The sequence below is a fragment of the Trachurus japonicus genome, chromosome 14 (assembly GCF_045865225.1).
Source record: "Trachurus japonicus isolate A0001 chromosome 14, Traja_1.0".
NCBI lineage: Eukaryota > Metazoa > Chordata > Actinopteri > Carangiformes > Carangidae > Trachurus > Trachurus japonicus.
The window spans coordinates 14,304,671-14,319,814 of record NC_140920.1 but is presented as its reverse complement, the minus strand read 5'-3'; the positions used below and the strand labels follow the sequence as shown (position 1 = coordinate 14,319,814).

At 42.4% G+C, this 15,144-nt stretch overlaps 1 protein-coding gene across 1 annotated transcript; it reads right to left on the bottom strand.

The window, feature by feature from the left end:
* Positions 1-3,057: 3,057 nt before the first annotated feature.
* Positions 3,058-14,913, bottom strand: gucy2d (guanylate cyclase 2D, retinal). The gene is made up of 19 exons (XM_085797817.1): positions 14,463-14,913; positions 12,058-13,104; positions 11,631-11,932; positions 11,153-11,522; positions 10,959-11,043; positions 10,764-10,875; positions 10,512-10,631; positions 10,315-10,395; positions 9,892-10,068; positions 9,633-9,789; positions 9,382-9,531; positions 9,021-9,169; positions 8,734-8,897; positions 8,019-8,211; positions 7,572-7,746; positions 6,886-6,984; positions 5,896-5,990; positions 5,696-5,778; positions 3,058-5,549 (listed from the first exon to the last, which is right to left on the bottom strand). Exons 2-19 carry the CDS (start codon positions 12,935-12,937, stop codon positions 5,465-5,467), a joined length of 3,477 nt encoding a protein of 1,158 aa, XP_085653943.1. The 5' UTR covers positions 12,938-13,104; positions 14,463-14,913; the 3' UTR covers positions 3,058-5,464.
* Between the last annotated feature and the right edge of the window lie 231 nt (positions 14,914-15,144).

Genomic DNA, 15,144 nt, shown 5'->3' with positions numbered 1-15,144 from the left:
ATACATCGCCTATGAAAAATCACAGAATATATATGATACAATTAACTCTGTGATTGCATGTTTTGCATTTAGTGTTGCTTAAAATTAAAGGAATAGTTCACTCAAAATTGAAATTTCACTCATTATCTACTCACCCTCATGTCGACTATAAGGGCTGGGAGAAGTTTCAGCCGTGGCTTCTCTGAGTCACAGGGGGTCTCGGCGTAGCAGTGAATGTCAATATAACGGTTGCAAATGGATACCAACTGTCTTCATTACAAAAAGACACACCAAAAAACATCCAAATACCTCCATAGTGCTCGTATGTAATGTCCGTCTTGTATTGAAGCCCCGAAATGCGAAATTGTTCCGAAAAAAATTAGTCTTGTTTGTAACGGAAGCTCCTCTTCCTGGTCCGTCCAAATCTCGCGAGATTTCGGACGGACCAGGAAGAGGATCGATCCGCTACAAACCATGGATAGGCTATTAACTGCAAACAAGCTTGAAATATAGACTTATTTAATTTTTTTCGGAACAATTTCGCATTTCGGGGCTTCAATACAAGACGGACATTACATACGAGCAGCATGGAGGTATTTGGATGTTTTTTGGTGTGTCTTTTTGTTACGAAAACAGTTGGTATCCATTTGCAACCGTTATATGGACCAAGGGGGCAGTTGTCGGTCTGAGAAGTGAAGCTCACTTCCGCGTTCAAAAAACTGCAATCCCCTCGGATTCCTCTGGGGGCTGGTGTCAGAAGGGAGCATTCCCCATAGACCCCCATGTTAAAATCGCCGACTTTACATCCTCAGTAAACATGTTAAAAGCCTGGTGTCAGAACGTTTTTTCGTCTCAATCGATAGTTTCTACCCCGCACACACTCTGAGGGGGGTGAATTTTTTTTTAACTCTATAGTTTTACTGTTATTAGGTTAAAATTCTGGCCAATCAGGGCGCGGAAACGTTGAGTGACAGGTCCAAGCAGCTCCGTGGACCGCTGCTTCGAGGCCAGTGGGCGGGTTCTCGGCCGGCCAATCCAACATGGCGCTGTTCAGGCCGCCATATTTGAGTCACAAAAACGACTCCCCAAAACCAATGGGTGACGTCACGGACGCTACGTCCATTCTTTTTACAGTCTATGATATGGACATGCACTGCTACGCCGAGACCCCCTGTGACTCAGAGAAGCCACGGATAACTCTGAAACTTTAATTGTGAAAGCCAAGATGCCTGGTTTCCGGTTTCCCCCTGACTCTCTCTCGGTGACTTCACTGCTGCTGCTGGACTGACACCTCCAAGCCGGTGCCAGTCAAATGCCAGCGGGGCTACAGGACTGATGAGGAGGGCAGAGGAACACGGTGTTCAGGCGAGGAAGACTTGGGTTGTGATCATGGGGACGATCACAGAGTTCATGTCGTGTAATTTAGCGTCTGCCTGTGGGATTTTACTCCACTGGCTGTACAAAGACAGGAGAAAAACAACTGCAGAACACGTTTGAGAGGTTAGGGCTGATGCAGCTATAGGCCTAATGTATTTTTTGGGGGTAGTACTGCTGAATGTCATGCAGCCATTAATGTAAATTTGCATATTTTACAGCAAAAACGTATAACCCGTTACGCTATAGAATAGACAATGATAATTGCATTGAAATCCCCATAGAGACACTGTTAGAGAGGTGAAGGATTATAGTGACAGGAAATTGTGTTTTAGATCGTTTACAGCTTCTTTTTCAATTTAATATAATTCAGATTTAATTTAATTAAATGTAAATATATTTCGGCAACCATAAGCCATCCCCTGCAAGCTATGCAATGTAACATGAATCCAATTGAAGTTGTGATCACATATAGCCTACAAGTAGAGTGACATATTGTGTAATTGATTGCCCTGTTATTGTGAATGAGCTTTACAGGATGGTTTGGAGCACCAAAGATACTAAAGTGAGACGATTCCCCATGATTGCCTATACTGTGGCTCATGCTGAACACACAGGCAGAGTGATCTCTGAATAATGGCACATAGCATAGCACTGACAGCATAAATTAATGAACGCCCTATGCAGCAACTACACAACACTGGAGTCTAGAAGGAAAGTCTCTTTCATACTGGAGACAATATAGTCTGTGCTTTGAATCCCAGGGGTGTGACTGCACCATCAAAGTGCCAAAAAAGGTTTGGCATAGCAACCTGTCAAACTGATCGAGTTGCCCTCATATCAACCCCTGTTTAGTGGCAGAAGTAAGAATTTGTTTTGAGCTGACATTGTCCCCTGGGCACTGCTGATATCACTTGTAGATATTCCTGTAAGCAGTGCAGACACAATCTGTTCATATCTGAGCAATAACATTTTACATTAATCATTTTTGCAAAACTTCACCTTTAAAAATGTTTTCTTCAGTTATCGCCTACACTCTTGACAAGTTTAAAGATCTAATGACCAAAAAGCAATAAATGTGCTCAGTCACTAATTGGAGTTATGAATTTCTAAACTAGAAAATTCTTGTTGTTGGCTTTGTTGTAACACAGCTCTAAGCAGGTTGTATTCTGAGGGGAAATCCAGCTTAAACATAATTTCTTTGCACTGTTCCTGCATGAAACTGTGACATAAACCCTACAGGTTTGTCTCCGATGTGTAGCATGTTGCACACAAGTTGCATTATGTAAAGCCATCCTTACGTTTTCATTGGATTGTTCCACCACCAAATAAAACAGTCACACTACCAGCCTAAGTAAATAAAAACCAACCCAAAGCTTGTTAGCATGTTATACTCCCTTCCTTTATGGTGAAATGGTGAGGTAAGACTTTCACTGAGTTTGAGTGGACTCATGTCTTTTCTCATGTACCCTGTCATGGAAAAACTGAAACTTGCTATAATTGAGACATATGGATCAAATATGAGAGATTAAAAAACAACAACATTAACATAAACGTTTAAGATGAAACTCTGTTCATTACAGTATGATTTATTGGCCTTTATTGAGCTTCTGATCTACTGGTCTACTTGTTTTGGATCATTATTTCACATACTGTCAATGCACAACTTAGTGTAATAGACCCAACACATAAAAAGACTCACAATTTTCACTAAAACCATCATTTATTTACAGAAACACATTGAATTCACTTTCAAAATGAACAATACAGTCCATTCACTTTTGATGATATCTATCTATTTGGCAAATTGATTAAAAATCTAGAAAAGGTGTGTCCTATCTATGCAATAGAATAACTCATTTTGTCCTGTAGATAGCCTTCAAAGAAACATTGCAGACAGCTTCTCTCGTCTTCTTTGTCCCAATTCAGAATCCTGTGTTTCCTCTTGCTCAGGGGTTTAATCTTGCTTGAAGAGCCAGTGCCGGTGCTAAACACCTCATGGCATGGAAAGACTACACCACAAATAAGGAACCGGATAATCAAGACCTTTGTTTTGTCTATACGCTGAGCTACAGTGACAGGTCAGTGTATGTTAGAAGTGGTCAGCACTGAGCTCCTAAGGAGAAAATGTCTGCAGATAGAGTGTTGTCAGAGGAAAATCTCATGCTGACATTGCCCGCCCATTGTTGCTTCAGTATCAGTGCTGCAGCGAACAATTAGGAAGCCTACAGAGAGTGAGGTTGCTTTCTCTTTCTTTTGTATGTGTTGTGTTTTGTTGATATCTCCTTTTGTGTTTGGGGTTTAGGGAACCAGAGCAGAAAAAAAAACTCAACTAAAACGTCCCTAGCCATGTGGAACACAAAGACAAACAATGTACAAATTTACATTATATACAATACACATCCCCAGGCCAAAGAGAAATAACTTGGAAGACTCTGTCCTCTCCTTTGTTTATACGCATGTTCCCCTCATGTGTTCTGCAAAATTCAACAAGGATCCTCTGGGGGTGGGTGGGCATGGGAGGTGGACTTAGATTTGTTCTCGAAGGACCTTCAGATACTGCCAGTTTGGGATCCCAAAAAGACGAGACGATAATGGCTTAAAAATTCAGACCAAGACATTTTTCCCTTTAGAAGCCGACGATGCATATGAAGGCTCACCCTGCTGAAGCACGCTATTAGAGAAGATCGTTTCAGTCAGTCGACGTTCTGCATATCAGCGCAGAGTAGACATACTGTTTGTACCCAAAAATTAGGTCTCCTTATTGCTGCCCTGTGAGGAACACACGGCATGCTGTGCAATACATGCAGCCATGCATGCAGCATGTTCGGTAATAGGCTACATACACCGCGGGTGAACCTATTATGACAACGCATTACTTTCACGAGCAATAGTCTGAGGCTTGCCTGCATGTTGTGTACATCCTCTATGTTTTGGTAGAAAATGTCAGAATAACGTTAAAAGCAATACACACATTGTTAAAAAACAATACATACTGTATGTAGCATTGTGCCATCATTAGGAAGAGAAGAAAAATACTTAAGATGCTACTCTGCAATAAGTCAGTATCATGTAGGTCCCATGGTAAGTTTTTTAAAAAATGGCTTGTTATCAAATGTCAGAATTGACTCATTATTTCCAGCTTTGCATTGTTTTTCAATCTGTATTTTTGTAATTACCGTAGGAAAAAGTTATTTAACGCTAATAGGCCTGTCACAGAAATGTGTTCCACCCAGTTGTCAAAAAGTTGCTGTTCTTTTCTAACATATGTTCATAATTCAATCTAATATTAACTAAACAAAGCAGATGCTTAGATATGGCTCCATTTGTCAAATGAGTGAATAACCACATTGCTGCGCTACAAAAGCTAAATCACAGCTATGCTTGACCTGAGCTCTCGACCCTGACTAACCTGTCTAGTGTTCCCAGCTGAAATTACTGTGAGAAGGTTTTAATGTATTAATTCTGTGTTGTTGTTGTAAAAAGGCTAATGCTTTTAAAGTGAGTGCAGCATAGACTCTATTATACCTGAGATGACTAGTCCAGCAGTAATAGCCTCCAGCCTCAGGGTGCTGATTATAAAATCTCTCCAATGTCTCTACAAAGCACAATGATCAGTGCAGATACATAGTGCACACCAGTATCACACGTGGTAGCTACTGTAGATCCTTTTTGTAGACTCCTCCATCATAATCGCCTCTTGTTGGGCGATTGACATGTTCTTAGACAACATATTTTGGCTCTGTAAATCAACCACGGTGTACATATTTATGCCGTGTGTTTATATGTACAGCATAAAACAACTGTTGAATGAACATGGCTCATTTTTTTTGCATGTTGGAGCCGCCAGGGTTGATCATGGCACCGATGTGTTAAAACTATGAATGAAGAGAGCGACGACCGCCAAGGAAGATCATGTTGGTCTATAAATGATTTTGACACACCCAGGCCATGAATTTCCAACTCACTGGTGCAGGGATTTTGTTTGAGTGCACATGATAGTCGATTTTGTATTATTTAAGCATTTAGCACTGTTCAGTTTTCATACAGACACATTCATGTATTTTCTCTCACTGCAAAAAAAAAAAAATACACTTGTCTAAACGTTGGGCTAGCCCATCTTCTTCTGTCGGTCCAGGAATTTTTGTCTTCTGTCAGGAGGAATCTCATCTAAAGAGATTCCATGACTGCTACCCCTGGAATGAGAAATACAGGTTATATGTACCAAAAACTGGGACACAGAGCAGAACAAGACAGACCGTCCATACCACACCAATGGCTAAAATTACACAGTATCACATGTAGGCTGTGCGTGTTTGAAGAAGTAAAGAAACTCTCTTACCCTTGAAGGTCTGGAGGAATAGGCAAAGGTTTGTCGAAATCTTCCCTCCCAACCAACCAGTAGGTGTTCTCAATACCTTTTCCCTAGAAATAGACAATCAATAGCAAATATTTGCTACTATTACATGGCCAATGCTATAGTAGGAACTGCATATCTATCTTCTGTGTATATTATGAGGGTGTAACTCATCCTTAACTTACCTTTAACTCTGTCATTCCTCTGGTGTCGATTTTGTATCCCAGCTTCAAACTGTTCAGGATATCAACTGTGCTTTGGTTGACATGGATTCTGTAAGCTACAATAGCAAATACAGAAAAAAAAATCTTTTCAACATTTGCATGGAGAAACAGTCTGAACATCAGGTACATCAAATCTGCATTTTAGTGTGAACATTTGGCTTAAAGTACAAAGAATAGAAAGAAAACCACAAAATGTGGCAACATTTCAGGCTCCAAACACGAGCCTGAAGAAGCCTTGATGCGAAACACGTTGCTTAATAAATCATAGATCCTCCATACAGTCTTAGTGTGCGGTATGTTGCCTTTTACGCCACACTACCAGCACCTCGACTGTTTGCTGTGCACAGGCATTTTTCTAATTTGGCTTAAAGGTTTTGGTTTGATGTGTCAGACTCTGGGAGCTCTAGACATTCAGGCTGTCCTGCTGGTATTGAGCCACTTGGTGGCAGTAGAGAACCCATTATTAGGCTCTGAATTACAAGATATTGTACATTATAGTCATGAATAAATGCATAATTGTTATTACAGACACAATGATTTAAATTGGCCAGTAATGTTGAATTATTTTGTTCTCTACAGTATCTCCAAGGAATGTGAGAGTTTTATTTTTCAATGTGAGTGAACTGTACTAGTGACTAATATTTAAGTTTATATGTAATTTATACAGCATGCAGAGGGTAACCAAGGCAAGGGTCACTGACGACATTTACACTGAAACTTCAAATTGGCCTCTAATTCTGCTGATAGTCTTAAAGGATTTATAAGGACTGTTCACTTAAAGCCCTGTTTAGCCTCAAGCAGCATGCACACAAACTGCTGTACACCTGTCCACTCAACCACCATGTTAATTAAAGAAGAAGAAGAAGAAGAAGAAGAAGAAGAAGTAGAAGAAGAAGAAGATAAACGGAGATCTGACTGGTTTGTGTGATCAGTAAGACACGAGACACTCACGCAACCCTGTGGACTCCATTCGAGATGCTGTGTTGACGGTGTCTCCGAAGAGACAGTACCGAGGCATAGTGAGACCCACCACCCCGGCTACAACTGGGCCTGCAAAGAGCACAGACACACACACAGATGTTAGAGGGTGCAGGGCTGGGATTTGAACAGGAAACTTGTTGAGTTGTCATTCCATAAACATAAATGTGTCATGTGATTATAACTCTGACAACTCAGAGTTTTAAGAACAGTTTCTCCCCGTTGGTTTTGTTGTTCTTAATGTTTTTTTCTATTGCAGACTCACACAATGTCCTAGCAATTTGGCAACGGTGCACAATTCCTGTTACTTTCGCGCATTAAGAAATTCATAGAATACAGTTAGAAATCCAGAGTATGCTGTGTGTTAATTGGATGACAGTGTCCTAAGTGGATAGCGTTTCACTGTTCCAGGAATAAGTTCCAGACGAGGACGAGGATAAAGGAGGTAAAAATACCCCTGTGCCTGAGGAGCTTGAGATCCTGCTTTCTTTTTCCTCTGCAACAAATTCACTTTTACTCTCTCTGAAATGTAATTTACATCTATTTCATGCTATCTTGCTCATTATATGTGACTTTCAAAGGACACGATTATTCGCCTGCAACACTACTACTGTATATAATCATACTAAAGAGCTGAAAAGGGCGAACATAATGCTCACCAGAGTGCAGGCCAATACGGATCCTGACTTTTAGCTCAGGCATGTGGCTCATCTTGAAGGTCCCAATGCAGTGGAGGATGTCCAGAGACATGTTGGCCATCTCAGCTGCGTGACGGTTGCCGTTCCTGTTGGGGACTCCTGAAGCGCACATGTAGGCATCACCAATAGTTTCCACCTAAGGAAATAAGAGCTGATATTATTTGGCATTCCTCCCTCAACATGCTTCATATTGCAAAGTAACAGAAAGGCACTCCCTTCATAAACAGTGTATGCAAAACATTTAAATGAAGTGGGAATTGACTTCACGGTATATATATATATTTGGATCAGATTCATGAGCAACAATAACAGAGTAGTCCAGGCCTGATATCTGTGGATGTATGGACACAAAATATAAAAAGACAGATACAAAGAAAGATGCAATGGATAGAGCCCTCCAATACTCACCTTGTAGACATCATGCTGTCCAATGATAGCGTCAAAGAGTGTGTAGAGGTCGTTGAGTAATTTGACCACTTCGATGGGCTCACTGAGAGCTGAGATGGTGGTAAAACCCACGATGTCACTGAAGTACAGAGTGACATCGCTGAAATGCTCAGGTTTGACGGGCTTCCCTGTCTTCAGGGCCTGGGCCACACTCCTTGGAGGAGGAGGATAAGTGGAGGGCAGTCAGGATTTTCACACCAGATTAACAACATGTCATTTTAAGATCTCCTCCCAAACTGTTATTATTGCAAACATGCAAAGTGACAAGCAGGACTGAGACATGGTATACAGAGTAAACGCTGTGGCTCTCTCCTTTCAAAATGCAGATAGCAGAAAAATATTGGAAAGCCACCTCTCTTTGGGCGCATTCTTTTTTTTTTCTTTAATGTGGTGTTAAGATTATTGAATAAAATATTAATTAGTATGAAAAGCACCCTTGAGTGTCCTTGCTGACATGCTGCACATACTGACACACATCTCTGTAACACTGAGACCTCTACTGTATGTCTGGGTTTGCACCAACTTCAGCTCTGCTTCCCCCTTCTTGTCCAAATGTGTTGATGCCCTACAGGCTGCCACAGGCCAGTGCTGCACATCAACCCTAATTGCTGTACTGTGTGTTTGTGGGTGCAGACAAGGGATTATATGGCTGGAGTGAAAATAGCTGGACACTAACCTGGGCAACATCTGAGCCACCAGCTGGTCAGTCTTCTGCCTCTCCACCTCCAGCTCCTCTGTCCTCTCCCTGATCAGATCCTCTAAGTTGGAGGAGTACTGCTCCAACATGCGCAGCATAGAGTCGATGATGTTGGTCTTTTTCCCCTTGGTGATGCTCTTGAACTGTCAGGTGTAAAAAAGAAAAAAAAAAGGGTTATGAAATGTGATCTTCAGCTCAAGAGCAATGTACTGTATAGAATAAGGTAGAGCGGGCCTGTTTCAGTGTTTTTGTCTTTTTCTTTTTACCTGTTTGAAAATATCCTCAAAAGTTTGCCTCTTGTCAGGCTCCTCGCTCCAGCACTGTTTCATCACCTGTATCACTTCCACCGGGGCCTCGTCCATTGACACAGTAGGTCGACACAGAGGAGGAGGCTCCTTGACCTTGCTGATAATCTCTGTCAACGCATCCACATGAGCAAGAACACAGAGACGATAGACAGACAACTGTTACAGCATTTTCATGCAATTGTGATATTTGTCATTTAGTTTTGTGGGCAGTGTGGGTGAAGAGGCATAGAGTAAAGGATGGGATAAACATTTAAAAAAAACAAACCTAAAGCGTATTTACCAAAAAGATTCAGATTAGGGTTACTAATGCTTCTCTCACCCTTGGGAGGCATGTCCAGCATGCAGAAAGGTGCACTGCGAGCGATGACCTCCTGCATAATAATGGAGAAGCTGTAGACATCTCCGAAGAACGTCCCCCTCCTCCTCAGACTAGAATTTCTCAGCAGCTCAGGAGCCGTCCAAAGCAGCTCTTTGTAATGGAAAAACATGCACCGGTGTTATTACACCAAGAAATATTACATATGCACAAGCACAAACACTTAAGTGGCCGGTGGATGCTCATAAACTCACCCTCAGGCTTTTCCTCATCACCATCAATGCCTTGGGAAATCAAAATTTCACTGAACCCATAATCGGTCACCTTCAACACAAAGCGGCCATCTACCACACAGTTACGGGATTTGAGCCGCCCATGGACGATGTCACGATGGTGCAGGTACTTCATTCCCTGATGACAGTTTGTAGAATTGTGTGAGAGATAATTAAAATAATAATAATAATAGTAGAAAAACACATGGTAGGATATGAAATATGAGTTGGTCTTTCTTACTCGTATCAGATCCATCAACAGAGACGACTTGAACATCCAGTCGAGACGCACTTCCTCATTGCTGAGGAGATCCTCCAAGCTGCCTCTGGAGCAGTGCTCGGTCACAACACCAAAGATCCCAGAGTCGCAGAACATTCCCAGGAACAGATTGAGGTTCTCGTGCCTCATGTCTCTGAGCTGAGGGGAAGACAACACAAAAATAATCAAAGCTGTGAAGTTTGTCTAACTTCAAATTTTTTCTGGCCCGGGTCAAAGGAGTCAGGAGTTTTGCAACATCTTCCATTTCAAATTCAGACAACCAATTATTGGTCCTTCCCTACAGCATTTTCAAACACATCACAGACCCAGACTAATAAGTATTTTATGGTTTGTGGCTATGATGCGCTAATAACATGAATGACAATGACTCACGCACACACTTACCCTGACAAAGACACTCTCAGTGCTGCTGTTGACAGCTGATACTGATCCATTGGGAGATTTCTTTAGCCAAACCCAGTCGCCCTGGGAGGTAAAAAACACGACACAGTCTTTGTGAAGCCAATAATATGCATGGGCATGAGCTCCAAAATGATGAAGAGGAGTTTATTGAATGCGTCGTGTCTCGTAACTCATCTCACCTCAAACACGGCAACGTTGGAGCTGTCTGGAGTTGAGGCCAGGTAGCTTCGCCCCGACACCGAGTGGAGAGGCGTCTTCATGTCAAGGTGGCTTCTCATGATACTTTCATCATTCAGCTTCTGCTCACACACACAGTTCAAATAAGACGGATCAGCTTAAAGGAGATTGTTTCCTACAGGTTAACAACACATACTTCTAAAGTATTGCATGAGAGAAGAATACTGTCAATGTTGATTAAACACAGAACTGACCCTTTTGCTGATTTGAGTGTTGATGAAGACCAAGTCATCCAGGGTCAGGACTATCTTTGTTGATCCACCGTTACCACCACCTCCAAAGCTGAACCCAATCCGCCCACTTTTCCTAAACAGTCACAATTCATTGTAAAAAATTACAAAAGACTGCACTGGGTGATAAATCAACCTCTGACATACTGATGAACATACTTGAGACGAAAGAGGAACCCAGCTCCACCAGCAAACATTGCAAACAACAGAAGGCAAAGGAAGAACATGGTGACTGAGTCCATGCCTTTTGAAAGAACAAATGAGAAGAAAATACAAAGTTAGACAGTTTGAAATCCCTGAATTCAGAAATACACATTATACCAGGTTATTAGTGTACTGTGTAGTGCACTCACCTCCAGAACAGGCAAAGTAGGGGCTAAACCAGCAGCCTGAGTCCGTGTAGGGCGTGCTGCCAGCAAAATGGACCGATTTGAGATACTTCAAGTTCCCGGTCCTTCCATCTGTATGAGATGCATCCAGGACATGAGTGGAGTAGAGAGTGCTGCCCATGCCACTGTAGTCCAGCACTACATAGCGAGCCTGCATGCCTTCACCGTTTCTGCCGGCCCTCAAGGGCTGGTTAAAGCCTTCAAATTCAAAGCCGCCCTCACTTTTGCCCAAGATGTGACCAGTTACCCAGCGGCCTCCTTTGGCACGTGCCTGCTCTACAGCCATTGCTATGAAATACATCATGTTGTAGATGGTGCCAAAGAATGGAGAGACCTAGCAAAGGAGACAGAGATGACATTAAAATTAAGATTCAAATATGTCTAGAAGAACCTTTATTTTTTGGCTTCTTCCAGATTTGTCAAGATTTTTTTTTTGTCTCACCTCCTCTGGTGGGGTGCTGCTGCGGATTTCATAGTTCTTCTGAGCATCTCTGAAGGCCTCGTGGAAATTTTTTTCTCCAGAGTCCATAGTGATGGTGAGTACCCCATCAAAAGCTTTCCGCAGATTGGTGTCATTGCCAAGAGCATAGTAATTTGTATCTTTATAGGGTAGTGAGTATAGGAGGGTATCATAGGGGATGAAAACATAGCCACGGTCGATCATACGCATGGACAGCGCTGTAGTCAGAAGTTGGTACTGGGCTCGACCACCGATCAGGACACTAGGCATGCACATGATGACCACTGTAGAGATAAGAGGGTTTAAAAACTCATTTATATGCATGTGCATGATTCTTGTGGAATAAAGCCATGTGGAGGTTCTCTCTATTTCGATCTATCTAATCAACAACTCTAAACCTGCAGCTCACCTCTGACCCGGTCTGCTTCTCGCACTTTTGTCAGGGCTCTGTGGGGCCCATCCTTGTCCGTCTCCATAGTAACTACAGGGTTGACAGGTAGGCCAAGAGCCCTCAGCGAAGAAGCCAGCTCCTGCCCTGTGGCCTCCCACACGTCTGACTCCTCTGAGATTATGGCCACATGGGCCCACCGGAAGTACCGCAACACAGCGAAAAGCACATTGGAGGACAGTGGCAGTGGCCTCAGAAAGGTGGGGTACATCCCTCCTTTGTGCATGTTGGGTTTGAGACAACCCCAGGAGTGTATCCCAACATCCCATTCCTTAGTGTACAGAGCAGCTGAGGAGCAGTATCCTGGGTTGGCGGGGCCGAGGAAAGCAGAACCGTAACCATCCAGCTCACCGAAGCGAGCAATAGCACGAGATGACTTGCAGTCCTCGTTGATCAGCGTGTAGTCGTACCAGTAGCCTTTCTTTAGGTGGGGGTCTTTGTTTATGCGGCTTGTGGCGAGTCGGGCTGCCAGGTCAGGTAGGGCTTTAGAATATAAGATGTCACAGGTCCAGGGTCCAACCAGGGCCACCTTGAAGGTGGTTCCCCAGGCTTGAGAGGGCATAAATGTGAGCATGATTAAGGACAGAAGAAACCGGTACCCCCACCAGCTCCCAGAGCGTCGCATAGGGAATGATGGCAACTGTGGTTTTGATGACATTGGTCTTGATGACAATGATGATGATGGTGATGAATTTAAGAGACTATACCCACTGCAGCTGTTTGTAACCATTGTCCGATCAACCTTTGTAAGTCTTTTCCTCTTGACTTTTATTGAGTCGTGCTGCCATCGTGGGTGGTAGGACAGTTTGTGCAGGAAGCGAAGGTCTCTGTGACTTGCCATTTTCTCACACAGCTACTCTGATGCTTTCAACACAGAAGAGTAGTGGAGAGTTTACAGTAACGAGTGTGACAGTGAGTGTGTCTTTTGTGGATGGGACTGTCTCCCGTGGCACTGAGCAGGCCTCTAGTCCAAAGTAGGACAGGCGATGATACATCCCCGAGCCATCACTGCCTCCAGAAAATGAAAGCAAAAGGTGGAATTAATTAGGAAATTGACACAATAACAACAATAATGCATATGTGGTGCAAGCAAGAGCTTCTGAGGATACAGACATGATCTCTGACCTCATTTATATCTTGCCGAGTTGTCTTTTCTGTGAAGACTGTGATCATGCATCTAATCACCATCCATCTGTCTTACCAAGGACATGGTGCCCAGAGTGCCAGCACTGTCCCTTAGAGAATTAATGGCATGTGTGTAGCAAGCTGATTATGACTGTAAGGGTCAAGGAATTTAAGATGAAGTGCCAGGTAACGTGCAGGCTAAATCTGGCCTTGATGTCTTTATTTGGTCCTGGTATCTTTTTTTCCCTCTAAGACCAATCTGTTGAGCTCTTGTTAGTTATCCGTTTGAGGATGATTCCTCCACTTCACCCCTCAGATTATTGAAATCTACATCTAAATTTGTATCAGCTGCCAGGAATTCACCAGGTCACCAGTTCGTATGATCTTTTTGTCCAAAATAAAAGACAGTCAGATTAAGTTGACACTGATGTTTCAGCTAGTTAAGAGAAAGAAAAGATGGACTCTCTCAATCTCAAATCATTAATTGATTTTGGGGACTTAAATGCTGTAAAACAATTTAACTGAAAAAAAAAAAAGCAAGTAGCATTTATTCTGTATAATACTCTACTGTTAAGTTGGAGATGCACCAATTTGTGAAGATTTAGCTGCTGTGACTATATAACCTGTGCTGTTCAGATTATCTCCACCAAAACTTCATGAGTCACCAATTGCATGATCCACCCCTGGCAATTCACAGGATTTCATGTTGTAAAAACCTACCTAAAAAAAAAAAAAAAAAAAAAAAGAGTTGTAAATATATACAGTCGATAAGTCATTCTGTGTTCAGGTATACACTTCTGGCTGCCCATACTCAGCTGAGCAAGAGGTCAGAGCAACCTGACAAAATTTTACTTTCACCTCATGCTAAAATTGAGGACATTGAGTTTAATTTTTCAGGCTCTGTGGCTCTGTTGTGTTTGTACAACACAACAGAGCCACAGAGCCTGATTCATGATTCATTTCTCTGTCCTCAAGCTGAACTGTAGCAGGCAACGAGCCTCGTCGAGTGACTAGCACTGACACTGGCTTATCAGTTGCTAATAGGTTAAGAAGAACAGTGACTAGAAGATTCTGGCCCTGTCCTCTTCCTAAATAGAGGAATGATTTCAAATCTATAGTTGCAGCAGTTACACATTTTGCACTACTGTTAGAACAGTAAATTAGCTGTTAACATGAACAAAGACACAGCAATATAATAGATAACACAAATAAATAAAACATATGAATAAGAAACAACTAACCTGGAGCAGTTTCTACATAGGAGCCATGTCAGTGTTGCCTGTCGTTGAGTAGCACCGTCCAAATATCCGAACTCCAGGTGGATTAAGTGTACAAAGGTTTATGGCAGGAGCTGTTACCTTTGGTCTTTTATTGTGAAAAAATACCATAGGTAATCCAAACAGGATGAAAAGTAAAAAGAAAAATAAAGTCAAATCATCTCCTCTTGCATCCAAGTTCCTCGAAGAGAGCACCAAAAGTACTAAAGCTGCACATTTCCAGTGGGTTAGTCTTGCTTTAGTTCTTTCTGTCCCTGTTTTGGACTGGGACCCACCCCAAACCGAAGAGCGAGGGAGGATGCGTGAGAAGAGGTGCAACCTTGATCCAGAGTATGGTTTGGTTAAAAAAAAAAAAGATATGGCAGAGAGCAGTGGAGAGGTACCAGGTAAGGGAAAAGGAAGAGAGGGAAAGACTGGCAAGCTTTGACTTCTCAGCCCTCTTTAGCTTTTAATCCATACTAGTGTGGGAACAGTGTGTGTGGAGGGGGGGAGGGAGGGCTGGCGGAGATGAACAAGAAGGTGAAAGTAGAGGCATAGTCATCCTTTGTCCTCTACACAGATGCTGCTGCAGCTGGAAACATTTTCACACCTATTTTAAAATGAACTCAATCAAATAAAAGTGCATTATAAAACTGATTTGATCGAT

Excerpts from the sequence above, each read along its gene's own strand:
- gucy2d (XM_085797817.1), bottom strand. The coding sequence starts at position 12,937 with ATGGCAAGTCACAGAGACCTTCGCTTCCTGCACAAACTGTCCTACCAC. Across the intron at positions 8,212-8,733 it reads GTGGCTCAGATGTTGCCCAG|GAGTGTGGCCCAGGCCCTGA; the intron begins GTTAGTGTCCAG and ends TCCTCCTCCAAG. Across the intron at positions 6,985-7,571 it reads CCGTATTGGCCTGCACTCTG|GCCCAGTTGTAGCCGGGGTG; the intron begins GTGAGCATTATG and ends TGCTCTTTGCAG.